This window comes from Monodelphis domestica, chromosome 1, assembly GCF_027887165.1.
Source record: "Monodelphis domestica isolate mMonDom1 chromosome 1, mMonDom1.pri, whole genome shotgun sequence".
NCBI lineage: Eukaryota > Metazoa > Chordata > Mammalia > Didelphimorphia > Didelphidae > Monodelphis > Monodelphis domestica.
In genome coordinates, this window is record NC_077227.1 from 254,994,229 (window position 1) to 255,014,771 (window position 20,543).

At 38.6% G+C, this 20,543-nt stretch overlaps 2 protein-coding genes across 4 annotated transcripts in view; one reads left to right on the forward strand and one right to left on the reverse strand.

Moving 5' to 3' along the window:
* Nucleotides 1-9,304, forward strand: part of ERG28 (ergosterol biosynthesis 28 homolog) — a 36,542-nt gene extending 27,238 nt beyond the window's left edge. Inside the window, exons 3-5 of one of the 2 annotated variants that reach the window (XM_001374708.4) lie at nt 5,737-5,827; nt 8,439-8,557; nt 8,721-9,304. In XM_001374708.4, the coding sequence (XP_001374745.1) occupies nt 5,737-5,827; nt 8,439-8,557; nt 8,721-8,800 (290 nt within the window). In that variant the 3' untranslated portion in view covers nt 8,801-9,304. The remainder of the gene's footprint in view (nt 1-5,736; nt 5,828-8,438; nt 8,558-8,720) is intronic. The other variant, XM_016433032.2, reaches the window with a different exon arrangement.
* A 611-nt stretch (nt 9,305-9,915) lies between these two features.
* The window catches only part of FLVCR2 (FLVCR heme transporter 2), a 91,014-nt gene continuing 80,386 nt past the window's right edge, over nt 9,916-20,543 (reverse strand). For both annotated transcript variants that reach the window (XM_007472796.3, XM_001374723.5), the window contains 5 exons: nt 19,764-19,874; nt 17,970-18,075; nt 17,691-17,802; nt 16,975-17,033; nt 9,916-10,954 (listed from right to left, as the gene is read on the reverse strand). In XM_007472796.3, the coding sequence (XP_007472858.1) occupies nt 10,889-10,954; nt 16,975-17,033; nt 17,691-17,802; nt 17,970-18,075; nt 19,764-19,874 (454 nt within the window). In that variant the 3' untranslated portion in view covers nt 9,916-10,888. The remainder of the gene's footprint in view (nt 10,955-16,974; nt 17,034-17,690; nt 17,803-17,969; nt 18,076-19,763; nt 19,875-20,543) is intronic.

Below are 20,543 nucleotides of genomic sequence, written 5' to 3' on the forward strand. Positions count from 1 at the left end.
GAAGATGCAGTTGAAGCTGGCCAGGGGGAGGAACTGATTCTCTCTCTCTGGGGGTGACTGACCAAGAAAGGAGAAACCTCTTCTCTGGGTTCCTGATCAAAAGAGACTGGCTTTTTCTGATCTAGGCAGAGAGAGACCGTTGTGGCTTTTGACAGAGTCTGAACTTGAATCACCCAAGCAGAGATTATCTGACTAAAGAAAGAAGAAAAGAAAAAAAAATAATTGTCCTTCATCTCTCTGATTGTCCCTGAGTCACAGTTGTGGCTGGACTGACATTTCTCACACCCTCCTAATCCTCCTTGTAGATTAGGGACAAACCTCATCCCTCTCACCTCAATCCCCATTCCATTTGTTACCAATAAACCCCTTTACCTGAGAATAGAAGAGTAAAGAATATTTCTCTGAAATCTCATAGTTCCCCTGAGTTACTTAGAAGGTGGCTGACTAAGACCAGGGGAGGGGAAAAGGGGCAGGAAGGTGTGGGTGGAAGACTGGGAGGTGAGGGGTGGAGGGTAGGAAATAGTTTGATTTATTAGCCATTAGGGACCAATAGACAATCCCAGAGAGCACCCCCTCTAGCAGCATCTCTCCATTTACCTCTCAGAAATACTTCTATCTCCATAGCAAATAGGCATTCCTCAGGTTCTCTAGTCTCAAGCCAGAGTATCCAGTTACCACAACTAGAAATAGTTCCCTATAGATTATCCATTTTATTACAATATCCTAAAGAGATCAGAGATAGGGGGAAAGGACCTACTTATACAAAAATGTTTTTAACAGCTTTTTGTAGTGGCAAAGAATTGGAAACTGGGGAGGTGTCCATCAATTGGGGAATGGCTGTACGAGTTGTGTATATGGTTATAATGGAACACATAAGAAACAATGAAAAGGATGATTTCAGAAAAACCTGAAAAGACATATAAACTGATGCAAAGTGAAATGAGCAGAACCAGGAGAACTTTGTATATAGTAACAGAAATATCATACCATGATCAACTGTGAAGGACTAAATTATTTTAAGCAGAATAATGTCTGTAGATAACCCTAAAGGATTCATGGTAAAAAAAAAATGCTATCCACAAGCAAAGAAGGAACTATTGGATTCTGCTTGCAGATCAAAGCAAACCATCTTTCACTTAAGTGAAAATAAGATAAACGTGAGGTTTTTTCTTTTATGTGTGATGTGTCTTCTGTCATGGCATGGGAAATATGGAACTATATGGTGTATGAAAGCACAGATCAAACATTTGCCACCTCGGGAGTGGAGGAGAGGGAGGGAGAGAATCTGAATTGCAAAATGTTAGAGAATATTGTCAAAAATTGTTACTACATATAATTGGGGGGGGAAATAAAGTTTGGAGGGGGGAAGAAAGTAGAGGACAGCATAAAGTTAAAGAAAATATTTATAATATTAAGATTACCTCTGGTTTTGGCAATGGTAGCTGACCTTGTGGTGATACTTAGAGGTTTGTTTATTATTTTTCCCCCTTCCTCATACCCTACATCCAGTTAAAACTCTACCCCTAATCCACTAGTGTAGACCTTTGTTACCACTTTCTTTGGCCATTTCTTTTGTTAATAGATTTTTATTGGTATCTTCTGTTTTTACATCAACTAGATTTTTCTTTATATCCCACCTTCTATGAAGAACAACAAAGGATTAAAAAAAAAATAAAGGGAATTATTAGCAAAACAAGTCAATACATTAAAATTTTTTTGACATTATATGCAACATTCCATAACCATGGATCCTCTCCCCACCCATCTTCTACAAAGAAGCAGGAAGGGCATGTCTCTTCTTTTAGAGTCAAGTGTATTCTTCATAATTTCCTACCATTCATCTTCATGAATAGTTTTTGTACTATTTATATTGATGTAATCATTATATTATTTTTATGGCTACTTCACTTTGCATAATTCATATTAGTTTTTCCATGTTTTTATACATTCATCATTTATAGTCATTTGTTATAGCACAGTGTAATAATTAAAACTGGTATGGCCAACCCTACACCAAGATAAACTCAGAATGGATGAATGTCTTAAATATAAAGAAGGAAACTATAAGTAAATTAGGTGAATACAGAATAGTATTCTTGTCAGATCTTTGGGAAAGGAAAGATTTTAAGACCAAGCAAGAGTTAGAAAAAAAATCACAAAATGTAAAATAAATAATTTTGATTACATTAAATTAAAAAGGTTTTGTACAAACAAAACCAATGCAACCAAAATTAGGAGGGAAGCAAGTAACAAATTGGGGGAAAAAATCTTCATAACAAAAAACTCTGAAAAGGTCTAATTGCTCAAATTTATAAAGAGCTAAATCAATTGTACAAAAAATCAAGCCATTCTCCAATTGATAAATGGGCAAGGGACATGAACAGGCAGTTTTCAGCCAAAGAAATCAAAACTATCAATAAACACATGAAAAAGTGTTCTACACTATTCATAAGCAAAGGATAAACTATGGGAGTGGAAACACCGAGAAAAAGCAACTGCCTGAATACAGAGGTTGAGGGGACATGACAGAGGATAGACTCTAAATGAACACTCTAATGCAAATACTATCAACAAAGCAATGGGTTCAAATCAAGAAAACATCTAATGCCCAGTGGACTTACACGTCGGCTATGGGGGGTGGGGGGGGGAGGAAAAGAAAATGATCTATGTCTTTAACGAATAATGCTTGGAAATGATCAAATAAAATATATTTTTAAAAAAAGTGTTCTAAATCTCTTATAATCAGAGAAATGCAAATCAAAACAACTCTGAGGTACCACCTCACATCTAGCAAATTGGCTAACATGATAGCAAAGAAAAGTAAATGTTGGAGGGGATGTGGCAAAAGTGGGACATTAATACATTGCTGGTGGAGTTGTGAATTGATCCAGCAATTCTGGAAGGCAATTTGGAACTATGCCCAAAGGGCACTAAGACTGCCTGCTAAGTCACTAAGGCACTAAGACAAACACTGCTGGGTTTGTACCCCAAAGAGATACTAAGAAAAAAGACTTGTACAAGAATATTCATAGCCATGCTCTTTGTTGTGGCAAAGAACTGAAAGAAGAGGGGATGCCGTTCAATTGGGGAATAACTGAACATATTGTGGCATATGTTGGTGATGGAATACTGTTGTGTTCAAAGGAATAATGAACTGGAGGAATTCCGTGTGAACTGAAATGACCTCCAGGAAGTGATGCAGAGTGAAAGGAGCAGAACCAGGAGAACATTGTACACAGAGCCCAATACACTATGGAACAATAGAATGTAATGGACTTCTCTACTAGCAGCAATGCAATGATCAAGGACAATTCTGAGGGACTTAAGAGGAAAAAAATGCTATCCACATTCAGAGGAAGAACTGTGGGAATAGAAACACAAAAGAAAAACAACTGCTTGATCACATGGGTCAATGGGGATATGATTGGGGATATGGACTAAATGATCATCCTAGTGCAAATATTAATGGTATAGAAATGGGTCTTGGATCAATGACACATGTAAAACCCAGAGGAATTGCGAGTCGGCTATGGGAGGGGTTGTGGGGGAGGGCAGGGAAAGAACATGATTCTTGTAACCATAGAAAAAATATTCTAAATTATTTAAATAAAAATTTCTAAAATAAAATAAAATTGTGTGGCCAAATGTAATAGTTAAAAATTTGGTTGAAAAAGAATTGTTGTGTAAGCCTTTTATAAAAATTAAACTATGAATATATTAGCAGCTTTATTACAGCAGAGTAGAGATAGTAAAGAGGGAAATGTAGGAAAGAGGTAGAAAATATTGCCTAGCTAAATACCCTATAATTGCTGATCCAAAGAAATTCATCTCGCTCCCTGACAAAGTTCTGATTTCCATGTGGAAGTCCGGTAGCCTCTTCAACAAGGGTCTCACCAGCATAAGCCTCTTCCTTCAGCTCTAGTCACAAGGCCAAATCTATGCAGGGCAGAATGCTTCTTCAGCCCAACTCACCAATGCATCTTCATAAAGTGCCTCCCAGAATGAATCGCAGAAAAGTCTCTTCAGCCAAATTCCTCCTAAAATGACTCTCTGGAGTCCTTGGGCTGGCTTTTTATAAGCAGTTTCTCCACATCACTTCCTGTCTCTCCCCCACATCAGATGAACCAATCACAGCCTCCTAATTTGCCTGGCACTGCCCAAAGGGCAGTGCTTGTGGTCTTGGGGGTGTAAATTTTTTCTCATAAAAGGCTCTTATTAACTAAGTGTGAAAGGAGGGGTACTTCCAAGTCTTGATTGATTAACTTAAAGAGAGTTTTAAATTCTCTTTCACAACAGTAATAGTTTGTTAAATTCATGCAAAATAATTTGGTATTTTTGGCATCTACTTTTTTCTAGTTTTTTGCTATCGCAAAAAAAAATCTAGAGCATGTGGTACCTTCCTTTTGTCAATGACTTTGTTGGGATATATGGCTAACAGTCAAATCTCTCAGTCAAATATATGAAAATTTTAGCCACTTAATCTGTATAATTCCAAATTGAATTCACAACTCAACCAAGAATCCATCACTATGCCTGTCTTTCCATACTGTCCCTAACATTGACTACTCACATATCCTGTTATCTTTGACAGTTTCCTAAGAATAAGGTACAACCTGTGGAGTTTCTATAATTTCCTGTAATTATTAATGATTTAGAAAATTCTTTGACATGGTCTTTAATTGTTTCTTATTATTCTTCTGAAAATTGTTCATATGTTCCAACCATTTCTCTTAGGCATAGGCTTTTATTTTTAAATATTTCTGTCACTTTTCTATATATCTTAGCTACTAAATCCTTATCAGTTATTTGATAAAAAAGATTTTTTTTCCCTTCCTGGACTGTTTCAATAGTCTCTTAACCAGTCTTCCTATTTCCACTGTCTTCCCCAATTTGTCCTTTTGTAGTGCTGTCAGATTAGTTCTCCTTATGTACAACCTAGCTGTGTCACTTCTCTGCTCAAAATCTCATAGTCTATACCATCCCTACCATTTCAGTTTTCTTGTACTTCCTTTTTGCCAACATAGATGTCCTTCATATATATCCTGGGTTGACCTGCCTGTGTATCTTCATTTATACTATTTCATATTCCTGGAATGTCCCTTCTACCACCAATCTTCCATCTCTGTCAGTTGAATTTTTGCCTTGCCCAACTGCTGTTTCTCTCATGAAGCGTTCTTTGATTTCCTTCTACTTCAGCCTTCTCAGTTAAAATCCTTCTCTTTTCTCTCTACCCCCCAAAAGGACCATGAACTTTGTATAACACTTATTTGGACCTTTCTGATATGTCCATATCTTTTTGTATTAGATAGATAGATAGATAGATAGATAGATAGATAGATAGATAGATAGATAGATGGATTGTAAATATATATCTCCTAATGTATCTTCTAGATTTATTCTGTAATGAACTAGGTAATTTAAATTCACACACACTAGTGCATAGCATAAATTAGTTTCTAATATATACTTAATAATTAATTACTAAGGTTGAAGTTCTATTACAGATGCTCTGCTCTCTCAACAGTGGAAACTGTTATAGCTAAGCAACTCTCACTTTTAAGAGAACTGACCAATTTTCTACACTTGCCTAGATGTAAGCCTTCACAGCCCCTGTACTAAAGTCCAGCTCCCTGTCTCCACAATTCAGTTGCAGATCAGATTTTTGGAGCCTGAAGGAAATATGGACTCTTGGTATTTGTCTATTGATCTTCCTTTTCCCATTTCTCTACCACACAGTGAATGGTCTCCAAGCCCGGACCTTTGGGATTTGGACTCTGCTTTCATCAGTGATTCGCTGCTTCTGTGCCATTGATATCCACAACAAGACGTAAGTAAAGGAAAGGGGATTTTCAGAGTTCTTTTGAGGTTCAGACACCAGAGAAATATGAACTCTCATTCTCAGTCAACTGTTTAATCATAGTCATGTTCAGTTCACTTTGCTAACAATGTTAATCATTTCTGCTCCCATAGAGCCTGAGACCTTCAATGGTTTAATAGTGTCCTTTATGTCTTAAGATGCTGCTATCCTAATGGCACCCATTATTTTTCATATTTTCTCCAAAGTTACTTGGAACAGCTCCCTTTACATATACTTCCTCCACCCTTAGAAAGCATTAGAAATTAGACTTCATAATCCCCTTCTTAAAGCCAGAGAAGCTGGGCACCTAAAATTAGGCAGTGAGTCATCAGGAATAAGTAAGGAGATCTTCACTTTTCTATCAAATGCTGCCTCATTTCTATACTAGAGAATTTGTATATTTTTATTATGTGAGCATTCTATAACTCAATTTTTACAGAAAAAATAAGCTGCATTGGCTCAGATTGGTTCCAAATCAGAGCATGAATTTAAATGTGTACACCAGCATATCAAAAACAGTATTTTACATTATGCGAATAGGGCTGGGGAGTTGAAAAGTATTTGAGAGAATTTCAGAGATAGCAATATTTCCCATCTAAAGTATTAATGGTTTTAGGTGTGTGCATGTTGTTGTTCAGTCATTCAGTGGTGTCTGACTGCATGATCCCATGAACTTTGGTTTTCTTGGCAAGGATACTGGAGAGGTTTGCCATTCTCTTCTCCAGTATATCCTCATTTTACAGATGAGGCCTGAGGCAAAAAAGGGTTAAATGACTTGGCCTGGGTCACACAGCTACTAAGTGTCTGGTGCTGAATTTGACCTCATGTCTTCTTGACAACCAGGCCAGGTACTCTAACTACCGAACCACTGAGCTGTCCTGGGTCTATGCATAGAGGTCGATCTTTATTTCTTTGGCAATTCAGTATGAAAATAGTTATTTTCCCCTGAAGCTTCCATTACTTCCATTTACCCAAATCCACTGGACTAGTGTTCTGTCCATGTATTTAGAATTTCAAAGTATCCAATTGCACTCCAAAGTTTTGCCCTGTTTTGAACCACTGGAGGGTGCTCAAAGCTTTCTTCTGTACCATTCACACCCAGAACAAAATCCCAGGCATCTTTTGAGAGCCTCATCTTGGATGAGGCCTTGAAAAGCCAGGATTCTTAAAACTTCAGCTTTTCTATAATCATTTAGAATTTTGCTCCCAGTCCCTGGGGCTAATGGCTAGGAAAGAAAAGTTAATTGAACTGAAATAGGCTGGCTATGATGGATTTGGAACAAGGCTATTCTTATTATGGAGTCCAGAGGCTCACTGTAATATTGTGAACCTGAGGTGGTACCATCTTATCTCTATATCCCAAAGTTTGACCCCTGCCAAAGAATCACCCCTCTGTGCCAAGGTGAGAGATGGGTTGTTTCCTAAATATGTCATTTGCTAGCTGATTATGCTGTGGCCAGAGGCAATCCTTGAAGAATCAGCAAAGGATAACCAACTAGATTTATAACTTTAAAGACAGCCTGGTACAGGAACATAGCTTGGGACTATTAGAATTAAGTTCCAGTCCTAGGGCTCTCACAAACTAGATGCAAGTTGTTAAGCAAGTTGTCCCTGCCTTGCTTTTTCATCTACAAAACAAGGGGATATTTATATATAACTCTCAAGACTATTTCTGAGGATAAAACAGTATTAAAAATGTTATACAAAGATGAACAATCATATTGTTGGGGGAGATTTTTGTTTGCTTTTAGAATGAATACACTGAACCTTTAGCCCCTTTGTTTTCCACACCTTTCATTTTCTTTACCATCATGATGACCTTTTCCATAGGACAACTCCAGAGTCCCATCATTCCATCCTCTTTACTCTCTGAAGTCCTATCCATCTAACCATAATTGGAGTGGAAATCACTCCCGATATTGGGTGATCATGAGAAAGTCAGCCTCAGAACCTGTTTCCTAATCTGCCTTAAAGGGTTGTTGTGGAAAGCAGGAGATATTACATAAAGGCTAGACCCAAGAGGAGGGCACTGGTGGTTTGCAAAACAAAGCTTCATAGAAATACCATGTTATGCCCCCATCTTCAGCAGGGAAGGTTCTAGCTACCTTTCAAAGCCTATCTCACAAACTACTTTCATCATTATTTCTGTAAAGTGGATGTGACCTCCTGAACCCTCCCAGCATGCCTGTATCTTTTCTGCAAGTCACAGTGACTTGCTTAGCCTTCAGTTTCACCATATATCCGTATCCATCTACTAGTCATGGAAAGTCACCCAGGTATGGATATCCCACTTCTTGCACTTCTAACAAATGAAAACCTTCATGGTTATTCTTTAGCTTTATTTGCTTAGACTATGACTAAGAAGGAGATGGTGCTTCTAAATAGCCCAGGCAGAACTTAGCTCATTTCTGGAACTTCCTCCCCTAAAAATTAGAGAAACATATGCTTTCTCTTGCCAGAGTCATCCGTTCCTATTGTATGTTTTTCTATGTTGTGGCCATTGGATTCTTTCCAGCTAAGTTATAGATTCTACACCCCACAAAACTCTAACTTTGCATTCTTCCTATCTGCTCCTCTGCAGCCTCTACCACATTACACTCTGGACCTTCTTCCTTGCTTTGGCGCATTTTCTCACTGAGGTGTTTATATTCGAGACAGCTGCTCCAACTGTTGGAGTCCTGGCCCCATTGATGGTGGCGAGTGAGTATAAAGCAGCTGCCTTACTCCCCCCTCACTGAAAATGGTACATGCCCCTCCAAGATGGGCCTAAATTTGGGAGGGTAATAATGAAATGCCAAAAGGTATGAGAGTTCCTGTGTTCATGTCAAATACTTGACTGGTGACTTTTTCCTGTGTATTTAAGGTTTTTCTGTCTTCGGGATGCTGCTTGGGCTGCAGTACCTGGAGGTAGAGCGAGTGTCCCGGCACAAGAAGAGAAAATGAAGCCTTGTGTGCATCTACTGTTTCCTAGCATCATTTACCCATGGCTGAGCCTTCCTCTACTGTGTTCTCCACCCCCCCTTTCCTGGTGTTTTTCCTCTCCTTCCCCCATCAGCCTCTCACTTTCCACCCCCATTCTCTTAGTGCTGTGAATTACTGCCACAGCTAGGTTTCGCCATCCTGACCTCTACCTTCATTTTTTACTTCATCAGTTGATTTTACTTGTATGGACAAAATGATGAGGTGGAAATCCTAAAGTTGTCGTTCTATCATGGAGCATCTCTAATAAAACATCAGTAACAGGGACTTGACTGATTAGAATGGGGTTTCCTCTCCCATTGGGACCAGGAATCATCAAAATTACTAGGATGAGAAAATGGCCATGCAAACCCCTAGAAAGTTTTGTGTTCCTTCTGCTGAATTTGAAGAGCAAAGATCCATGTCGTATTGTAGACTATGAAAATTTATGTCTATGTAGGTTGTTTTGTAATAAATGGTAAACAAACATGTGCTCTTTGGGTCTTTTTGCCCTAATTTCATCTAAAAGAACAAGATTTCCCTGCCTTGCCTGTTCTGCTTCTTCATCATTTAAATAACTACTCTCATTTTTTAAAAACCCTTTTCTTATGTCAAAAAGCAGAAGAGCAGTAAGGACTAGGTAATGGAGCTTAAGTGATTTGTCATGGGTCACACAGGTAGTAAATGCCTGAGACCAAATTTGAACCTAGGTCTTCCCATTCCCAGGCCTGGTGCTCTATCCATTGAGCCACCTAGCTGGCCCCTAAATTAGGTCAGAAAGATCCATTTAACTTCCTTCCCTTTGGTTCCATATTTATAAAAGGATAAAGACATAAAGTAAGCAACTTAACATTAATTTCTCCACCTAGCAAATGAAGATGCCAACAAAGATTCCCAGATCAAAAGCCTACTTCAAAGGTCACCTTTACCTCCACTTCCTCCCTCCATCCCTCCCCTCAGAAAATGCTCTGAATTTCTTAGAATAGTTGGAGACAGTGTGCAGAACAAAATGAGAGAAGATTATTATTATTGCCTTCACTTACAGCAGAAGCCCTTTGGTTCAAGACTGAGCTATACAAGTGAAGACCTCTTTCTGCATGTATAGTTAGAAGTCATAAGTTATTTTATTTGCATGAAAGTTTCCATATAAAATGTTTTATTACATTAAAAAATCAAATAGCTGAGGTTGCCAGTTGTAGCCTTCTTCAGGGTAATAATGTATTTAGCACTCATTGCATTAAACTTGGTCCTACCAACAATTTCTCCTTGATGGACTAAAGGAAATTTCTTTGAAATAGAATATATAGTTTGATCAACTCTGAAGACAGTTTGGAGACAGATTCCAGGATGAGATGGTTTGAACCAAGTGTCTTTGACTAAGCCAACTCTTCTTTTCTTCCAGTGTCTACAGCAGTCAGCCCTGGTCAGCCCAGGAGCTAGCGTTTTTGTTTTTTTCACTAAACTTACAGTTAGTCCCTGAAAAGTGCTTCTTCTAAAGGTGAAAAAGTCACTAAAGCAGGACAGCTAGGTGGCTCAGTGGATTGAAAGCCAGGCCTGGAGACAGGAGGTCTTGGGTTCAAATATGACCTCAGACACTAACTGTGTAACCCAGGGCAAGTCACTTAACCCCCATGGCTTAGCCCTTACTGATCTTCTCCCTTAGAACCAATACATGGTATTAATTCAAAGATGGAAGATAATGGTTTAAAACAAGTCACTAAAAGAAAGTTCATTTCTGTAGGAACTTTCTTTCCATAGTAATTCTCCAGGTTTTGTTTACTATAAAATGAGGGTCAAAAGGCCGGTCCAAAGTCAGGATTTGGGCTGTGCTTTGCTCTGCTTGCCTTCATCAGCACTACTTCCACTAATTCAAGGCAAGGAAGGGAGAAAGTGCATTTCTGAACAAATCATCCCAAATTCCCAGAAGGAGCAGCTCTTGCTGTGGTAGCCATTAGTTCCTAGATAGATTCCCTCTTGAGTCCTCGGCGAAGAACCTCTTGCTGGCAAACAAAGTGCAGTGAAGAAGTGAGGCCACCTCATTCAATTTTCTACAGGTCTCTCTGCTTCCTCCTCTCAGAGATGAACATCAACCACCTGATCTGGATTTCTGTCCTGAGGGGGCTGGTCATCTCGAATTTTCTGCAAGACCAAAGAAACATGTCACATGGCAAGTGGTCATGACATCAAGAGCCAGTTGGGAAATGCCCCATAGTAGTGAGTATGCAGCAGCTCAGCAGCTCTCCAGAGAGCATTAAAGGACCTAGGTGAGGACACTCCCATAGCAAAGGCACCTCTATACCACATCTCTCTCCCCACTTACCTTTCTCCCTCTTTCCTTCCTTCCTGTCTCCCTCCCTCTCTCCCTTCCTCCTGCCTTGCTGTCCCTATTTGTGGTTATGTGGTTATTTCCTCCATAGATGAACCTGAAGAAAGTAGTTTTTAACAAGTTGGTTTGGCTGAAAACCCATGACTTTGTGGCTGGCCCACTTCAGATTTTTCTAAACTAGACTGCAGGTCTTAGGACTAGCTGTCATGACTAGGCCAGACTGATCACCATAAACCAACTTATTAAAGAATATAGCAGAGCCTGCCTCTTATTAATAATAGCCTTTTATCAACTCAACATGATAAGAGATTCAAACTTCAGTGGAAGAGATGTTTGTGTTTCTATTCTTGATTACTATACCCTAGTAAATAAACAATTTCTAATAGGTTTTTTAAAAACCTAACCTCTCTCTCCCTTCCTCCTTCCGTGTCTTCAATTCCCTCCCTTCTGCCTTATACAGTCCCTGAGCCTTGCCCTCTCCACAGCACCACCACTACACACAACCAGGTTCATCATGATACAATGACCATCTCTAATCAGCTAATGGTAGGAGTCTTTTGGTCTTTTGTATATCTCAAGGCCTGAAATGAGTGAGAGGAGCTCTCCCCATTTAAAAATTCTATGGTTTGGCTTAGCTACAGCCATTAAACTTGTTAGGCCTCCCTAGTTATTCCTGTACAATTATTCCATAACACCTTTTAAAAGGCTAGGCCCTCAAGATAAGAAGTATTACTTATTATAATATATATAGTTATGATAAAGAGATTTAAAAAATAAACCCTATTGTATTGTGTTCTAGAAATTAGCTGTCTTCTCTGACTCTATTCCTTTCTGACTCTCCTAGAAGCAAACCATGTTAGCCATGAAGATCGCTAGAATCCAACAAAAGCTCAAGAACTCAAAAGTTTTCTAGTTGTATATTTACACAATACATTTATACTTACCTGACTAAACATATTACATCAACTGATCTGAAATCTTAGGTACTCATAGGTCCTTAGATCTTCTGCTGGGGGGCTGGGGGAGTGGGGGGGAGGAGCCAGGCAGCACAAATGATAGAGTACAAGACCTGGAGTCCTGAGTTCAAATGTGTTTGGAAATGCAGCCCCCCTCTCCCCCCCAGTATCTTTGCAGGAAAATCCCAAATGGGGACACAAAAGAGTAAGGCATGACTGAAATGACTGACAATCAATACTAGACCAGGGCGCCCAGCTGGGTTAGCCTTCAACAAAATTGTATAGCAGAAAAATTTGTACTCAACACCCCTTAAGGTCTACTTTTTAAAAAAATTCAATAATATTTCATTTTTCACTAATTGCATATAAAATCATTTTAACATGTTTTTTGAGTCTTGAATTTTCTCTCCCCCACCCTCTTCCTGAGACAGCAATCTGATATAGATTTTAAATGTGCAGTCATGCAAAAAAAAATTTTTTTTTCCATATTAGTCCTTTTCTGGAAAAAGACTTGAATAGAAAAAAATGAAATTAAATATAGTATGTTTTGGTCTAGATTCAGAGTCCATTGACTCTTTCTCTGGATGCATTTTTCATCATGAGTCCTTTGGGATTGTCTTAACTATATTGCTGAGAATAGCCAAGTCATTCACAGTTGTTGATACAATTTTGCTGTTACTGTTTTTAATATTATATTTTCTGTAGTCTGCATCAGTTCATATTAAATCTTTCTAGTTTTTTTCTGAAATCATGTTGATCATCATTTTTTACAGGGCAATAATATTCCATTACAATCATATACCACAATTTTTTCAACCATTCCCCAATTGATAGGTATTCCCTTGATTTCCAATTTTTTCCCACCACAAATATTTTTGTGTATATATAGGTCCTTTTCCTTTTTGCTTTTATCTTTTGTGGATACACATCTAGTAATGGTATTGCTGAGTCAAAGAGTATGCATAGTTTTATAGCCCTTTGGGCATAGTTTCAAATTGCTCTACAGAATTGTTGAATCCATTCACAACTCCCCCAACAATGCATTAGTGCCTCAATTTTCCCACTCCCCCCACCCTTTTTTTTTCTTTCTAGTATTTTTTAAATTTTTTTTTTTTTATTTAAACCCTTACCTTCCATCTTGGAATCATTACTATGTATTGGTTCCAAGGCAGAAGAGTGGTAAGGGCTAGGCAATGGGGATCAAGTGACTTGCCCAAGGTCACACAGCTGGGAAGTGTCTGAGGCCAAATTTGAACCTAGGACCTCCTGTCACTAGGCCTAGCTCTCAATCCGCTGAGCTACCCAGCTGCCCCCTCTTTTTTATTATTTTTAATAGGAATGGGTATTTCATTTTTTTCAAAAGCTTTTTCTGCATCTATTGAGATAATCATATGGTTTCTGTTGGTTTTGTTATTGATATGGTCAATTATACTATGGTTTTCCTAATAATAAACCAGCCCTGCATTCTCATAAATCCCACCTGGTCATAGTGTACACTTTTTGTGATATATTGCTGTAGTCTCCTTTCTATTTTTTTACTTATAATTTTTGCATCCTGATCCATTAGGGAGTTGTCACTTTCCTTTTTTGTCATTAATAGCCAATCTAATAGATGTAAGGTGCTATCTCAGAGTTATTTTAATTTGCATTTCTCTAATCAATAGTGATGTAGAGCATTTTGGGGCATGCTTTTAGATAGCTTTGATTACTTCATCTGAAAATTGCCTGTACATATCCTTTGATGATTTATCAATTGGAAAATGACTCATATTCTAATAAATTTGACTCATTTGTCTATATGTTTGGGAAATGAAGCATTTATTAAAGGAACGTAAAAATTTTTATATTTATGATTACTGTATATTACCCCCATTCTATTTTCCCCCATTTATCCTACTCTGACTCGCTCTCTCCTTTCACCCTCTGTAAACATCCTCAAAAGTGTTTTGCTTTTGACCATTGCCTCCTCCAATTTGCCCTCCTTTCTATCAGACCCCTCCCCCTTCTCTTATCCCCTTTCCTTCCTAATTTCCTATAGGGTAAATTAGATTTCTATATCCAACTGAGTATATTGGTCATTCCCTCTTTGAGCTAATTTTAATGAGAGTAAGATTGAAGTGCTCCCCTCCCTCTCATATTCCCCTCCATTGTAAAAGCTCTTTTGTGTGAGATAATTTACTTCATTCTACCTCTGCCTTCTCCTGATACATTCCTCTTTTTCACCTCCCAATTGTATGGTTTTACATTATCATCTCATCTCATAAACTCATACACTTGTCCTCTATCTACATGTACTTCTAACTGCCCCAGTAATGACAAAGTTCTTGAAGCTACTAGTATCATTTCCTAAATAGAAATTTTAATTTTATTTAATTCCTTATGATTTTTCTCTCCTATGTACCATTTTCCTCGAGTCTTGTATGCAAGAGTCAAATTTTCTATTCAACTCTAATCTTTTCATCAGAGTGTTTGAAAGTCCTCTATTTCATTGAATATCTTTTTCCCTGAAGGATTATGCTTAGTTTTATTTAACAGGTGATTTTTGGTTATAATCCTTGCTCCTTTGCCCTTCCAGCCTTCCAATCTTTAAATGTATAGGCTGCTAAATCTTTTGTTATCTTGACTGTGGCTCCACAATATTTGAATTGTTTCTTTTTGGCTGCTTAATATTTACTCCTTGACCTGGGAGCTCTGGAGTTTGGCTATAATATTTCCATGAGTTTTCATTTTGGGATCTCTTTCAGGAGATGATGAGTAGATTCTTTCAATTTCTCTTTTACCTTCTGGTTTTAGAATATCAGGGCAGTTTTCCTTGATAATTGCTTAAAAGAAGATGTCTAGACCCTTTTTAAAAATACTATCAGGTAGTCCAATAATTTTTAAATTATCATCTCTCCTCAATCTATTTTCCAGGTGACCTGTTTTTCCAATACGATTTTTCACATTTTCTTCTTTTTTTATCCTTTTTTATTCTGTTTTATAGTTTCTTGATGTCTCATTGCATCATCAGCTTCCAAATGTCCAATTCTAATTTTTAAATTAGAGCTTTTGTACCCCCTTTTCCTTTTGGCCAATTCTACTTTTAGGGAGTTCTTTTCAGTGAATTTTTGTACATCTTTTTCTTGTGGCCAATTCTGCTTTTTAAGAAATTCTTTTCTCCAATGGATTTCTATGCCTCTTTTATCTTTTATCCTATTATGTTTTTTTAACTTCTGTCTTAGGATCAATATTGAATATTAGTTCCAAGACAGAAGAGCGATAAGGACTATGCAAAAGGGGACAAGTAGCTTGCTCAAAGTCACACAGCTAGAAAGTATCTGAGGCCAAATTTAAACATAGGACCTCTCACCTCCAGGCCTGGTTCTCAAAACATGAAGCCATCTAGCTGCCCCTCCTATTCTGCTTAAGGTATTACTTTCTTCAGTATATTTTGTGCCTCTACCAAGCTGTAGACTCTTTTTTCATTATTTTCTTATGTCATTTTTTTTCTTTTCCCAATTCTTCTTCTACTTCTCTTATTTGATTTTTAAATATCTTTTTGAACTTTTCTAGGAATTCTTTTTGGGCTTTAAATCAATTCACATTTTTCTTTGAGGCTTTAGATGTAATGGTTTTGATTTTTGTTATCTTCTTATAAGTTCATATTTTGAGTTTTCCTGTCACAATAATAACCTTGATGCACTTCTTTTTTTGTTGTTTACTTGTTTTTCTAGGCTTTTTTCCTGACTTTTAACTTTTAAAAAAACTATTAAAGTTGGACTCTGTCCACTGGTATAAGAGACACTGTCCCAAGCCTAAGGTTTTTTGTGCAGCTGTTTTCAGAGCTAGTTCCAAGGATCTCTAAGTTTTCAGTTCTTTCAAGGTGATCTGATCTAAAGAGAAAGTGTGTTTCTTACTTTGCTGCCCTGTGTTTTAACCTATGAGCAAGCACAAGCACTCTTTTCTGCCCTGGAACTGTGACCTCAGGGTTCCAGCTCCCCTGTGGACAAGCTCACATGTGCTAGTACTCCTCTTTGCCCTAGGACTGTGACCCAGGAATGCTACCCAGATCTATATATGGGCAACAGAGTCCTGTCCCCAGCATCAGCAAAGGGACCCCTCCTTTTGACCAGCTGTCTAACCCCCTTGTTTGTCAGTGGACTGAGAGCTCCAGAAATCACTGCTGCTAATTCTGCTGCCCCCAAGGCCTGTGCTGGCTTTGCTAAGGTGAGATCTGTACTATGTGACAGACCTTCCTTACCAACCTTCTAAGTTGTCTTGGGATGAAAATATTTGTTTTACCCTATTGTTTTCTGGGTTCTGTTGCTCCAGAATTCATTTTGAAGCATTATTTTGAAGGTGTTTGGAAAGGATTCTGGGGCTCCATTCCTGATTGAGGTTTGCTTTCAACCCACTCTGATTGTGGGTGCTAAAACAGTTTTCACTCACAGTTTTCACAGAAAACAGTTTTCACTGTTTCTCTTTTTTAAAAATTCCATGTGTAGGATTCAACTTAACAAACATTTGTTAAGCAAAAGGTCCAGTAACTTGCTGAGAAGCTCCAAAATTTATGTAAGAGAGTCTTTGCCCTCAAGTAGCTTACAGTCTGGTAAAGAAATAATAAATATTTTTTAAAAGCTTAGGGTGTGCCAGGCAATATACTAATTAGGGATAGAAAGTAATCTCTGCTCTTTTGAGGGGCTTATGTTCTAACAGAGACAGTTGTACAACATTGTGTGTACATTATACATGTCCCAAAATTCTTAGTGTATTTATTTTAAGTTTATTCTAATAAGCATCCAAGATGCCCTGGTTTTTCTACTGCCTTCATCCTACCTAACCTCTAGATAAGAATCCAAGGATCAGGACTAACCATGAATCGAGATCTGTGTACTCACATTCTCAGGTGGTGGTGATTTGTATGCATTCTGTCTTCGAAGATCTGCTGAAATGAGACCTGCGCCCAGAAGAGAAGAGATACACAAAATCATTAAAGAAGTTATCACAGACAAGTCCAGAAGGTATTTGCTCTATAAGTTAGGGTAGCATGACAATGAAAAGAGTGCCGGGCTTGGAGGTCAACAGATATTTCAGGCCTAATTTCACCTATGAAACTAGATTTGTGACCTCACTCAAGCAAGGCATTTAACGCCTGAGTTTGAATCCTGCTTCAGCCACTTGCTCTAGGCAAGCCACTTAATCTTGGTTTCCTCATCTGTAAAATGAGGGGGTCAGATTCTTGAAAGGCCCTTCTTACTTTAAATCTGTTGAGCCTTTTTTACATCTGTAAAATGCAATATCTGTAGTGCTTTAGTAAAGATCAAGTGAAATCCTGTTATGTACAGCACTGTGTAAATCTCTAATATCTATTATAAATGTCTTATCATGGCACCCAAACTCCTTCAGAGGAAGCTTACACATCAGCAGCAGGTTTGGTTAACCTCCAAAGCCAATTAACTTTCAGAAGGGAAGTAATCTACAGATCTGTGCACTCCCAAGCCCAGAATCAATTAAGTACATACATACTTCTAGGGATCCTAGCGAACTGGCAGTCTTACCGTCTACTGTCATGCCAAAGAACTGGAAGCCCTGACATTTGGTGAATCCCACTTACTAGTTAGGAAAGTCCCTAAGGCAAGGAAGACGCACAGAAAGATATTTCCAGCCAGTGTTCCATAGTGATCAATAAGCTGACCCTGGCCAATGGTGAAGATGATCCCAAATATCTGGAAAGAGATAAAGAAAGAAGATTGAGGAGAAAAACAAGACAAAAAACCAAACAAATGACAAAATCCAGCCATCTAACCAACTGTATTACTTCAGAAAGAAATGCAGTCATCTGTAGAGGATTTCAACCCCAGCTAGCCAAGAAGAATTGGAGAATGGGACATACCTGAGCAGATACATTAAGAAGGCCTGATGACATTGCTTCTGATTCTGGGTATGTCAGTTCCACAGCAAACTCAAACCCAAGTGGGATGTAGCCAGTCATAAAGCATCTAAATACAATATCACAGGAATAGCATTGAGGATGAGGGGATATAGTAGGAGCAAATAACACAGAATTCTGCCCTCTTCCATCCTTCCAACTCCCTTTTTTCAACTTCTTGCCAAAAAGGCAGCTTGTTTTCTCTACTTTAACTTCCTCATCCCAGTAGCCAGGTCCTTGCCAACATCAAGCCATCCCAATAGAGATTAGAAAGTCAAATCTCCTAATCATAACAGAGAAAGGGGAATAAGGATCTGGCTTCAGATACTCAGTTGACCAAATTCAGGAAGAACTTCTAATTCAGACCTTTGCTTAAGGAACCATGTCCCTGTTGCCTGAGGCCATCAAGGACAGAACCAGTGTTTACAGACAGGGTCAGGATGCCTGGACTGCATCCAGAGATTCTGAGGTGTATGAATTTTTTGGGGAAAAAAAGCACACCTTTTCTCGTTTTTTTTTTTAAACCCTTACCTTCCATCTTAGAATTAATAATGTACATTAGTTCCAAGGGGGCAGAGCAATAATGGCTAGGCAATGGGGCATTAAGTGACTTGATCCACACAACTAAGGAGTGTCTGAAGCTAGATTTGAACATAGGACCTCCTGTCTTAAACCCTTTATTTTCACCATCCTCTAACTGAAAGTGAGAAATCCCTTCAATTTTTTAAAAACATTATTCTGAGAGGGGCTTCATAGGCTTACCAGATTACCAAAGGGGTCCATGACACACACACCAATTGAGAAACCCTGACTTAGCTCTTGAACTGAGAGACTGTTTAACACGAGATGCTCAGCTTGTCAGTTCTAATACATTTTGACCAATGGAGGGGAAAAACATCACTGTGCCGAAGGCTAGAAAGCATATGCTACATCTGAGTTCACAGCAAGATGACTAAACTGAGACCAGTAACTAGCTGAGAACCTCAGCATTACTGTTTCCTGTTACCAAACCCTACTGAATTGCCATCTCCTCAAGGAATGGTTCCCTAACTGGGCTGTCTGGAATACCACAGAAAAGACCAAGGAAAGAGTGGTGGGGCAAAGGGAGAATTTCCTGTGCTGAGTAGAGACTACTAAACAAAACATACTATTTTCTATTATTTCCCTGAAGTGACTTCTTTTTTCTTTTTTTTTTTAAACCCTTACCTTCCATCTTAGAGTCAACACTGTGTATTGGCTCCAAGGCAGAAGAATGGTAAGGGCTAGGCAATGGGGGTCAAGTGACTTGCCCAGGGTCACACAGCTGGGAAGTGTCTGAGGCCAGATTTGAACCTAGGACCTCCCATCTCTAGGCCTGGCTCTCAATCTACTGAACTACCCAGCTGTCCCCTTCAGAAGTGACTTCTAGAAAATAATTCCAAGGGATTTCCAAATGCAGTACATAAACATGGAATAGAACCCTAGAAAAGGCCCCAAAGCTCCCAAGATACCAGGAGGAGCTTTGAAAAGCAAGTATCCTAATATTTACTGTATCCCAAGTGACAGAGACCTGAAGGCCCAAGGCCCCTTGACTTGTGCCATTCAGTCAAGTAGAAGAAATGCCCCATTTGTAAAGGAGGTCATGTAGGTCACAGAGTCCATATTATACATGTTATAGACGGGAGTTTGGAAGAAGCAAGTATTACTTTCTAGAATGTTACAATACTGAAGGATAAGGGGACATCATCTGCCAGTTAAAATATATGAGCTATAACTTACCCCAACGTGCCTGCTGTTAAGAACAAAATCCATATATATCCAAGGCTCAGCGTCACAGTATACACCACCATGCCTATCAGGGAAAGGGCATAAACCACCAATGTTGTCCCCCTGGAAGCAAGAGATGGTATGAGATAGTAAGAAGCCTCCCCCCACAATTTTTCTTGAACACTGATCAGACATGTACCCTATGAAGCCTATGTACCCTATTTGACAGGTGTAGTTCCTAGCTCATGAGCTTCTGTCCTCCGATTGGCAAACAACTTAGTAACTGGAAAAAGGAAAGCCTCCACACCCCAAGATCTTCCCATTCTCTTGTATGGGGAAAAAATTGGATCTGCAGCCCTGTACTTTATTGTAGATGGGAAGGTAAAGTGACATCAATGACATCTTTTTTAAAAAGAAAGATGGGAGAAAGAACTGACTCAAAAAAGTTTCTGGCATCTACTAATAACTAACTATAGTTATTATAGTGCTTTAAAGTTTGCAAAGTATTTTATAACTATTATCTCCTGTGATCTTCACTACAACCGTGGGTAGTAGGTGCTATCCTCATTTTATATACAGATGAGAAAACTGAGGCAGATAAAAGTTTAGGGACTTGCCCAGCATTACACAGATGGGAAGTGTCCCAAGGCTGAATTTGAATTCAGATGTTCCTGATTCCAGGTCCAGATTTCTCTGGCTCCAGGAACAAGACTCAATAACTACACTCTAGATTTCTAGAGGCAGCCCACTTTTCACTGCTGGAATTTTATTCATTATTACTAACAAGTCAGG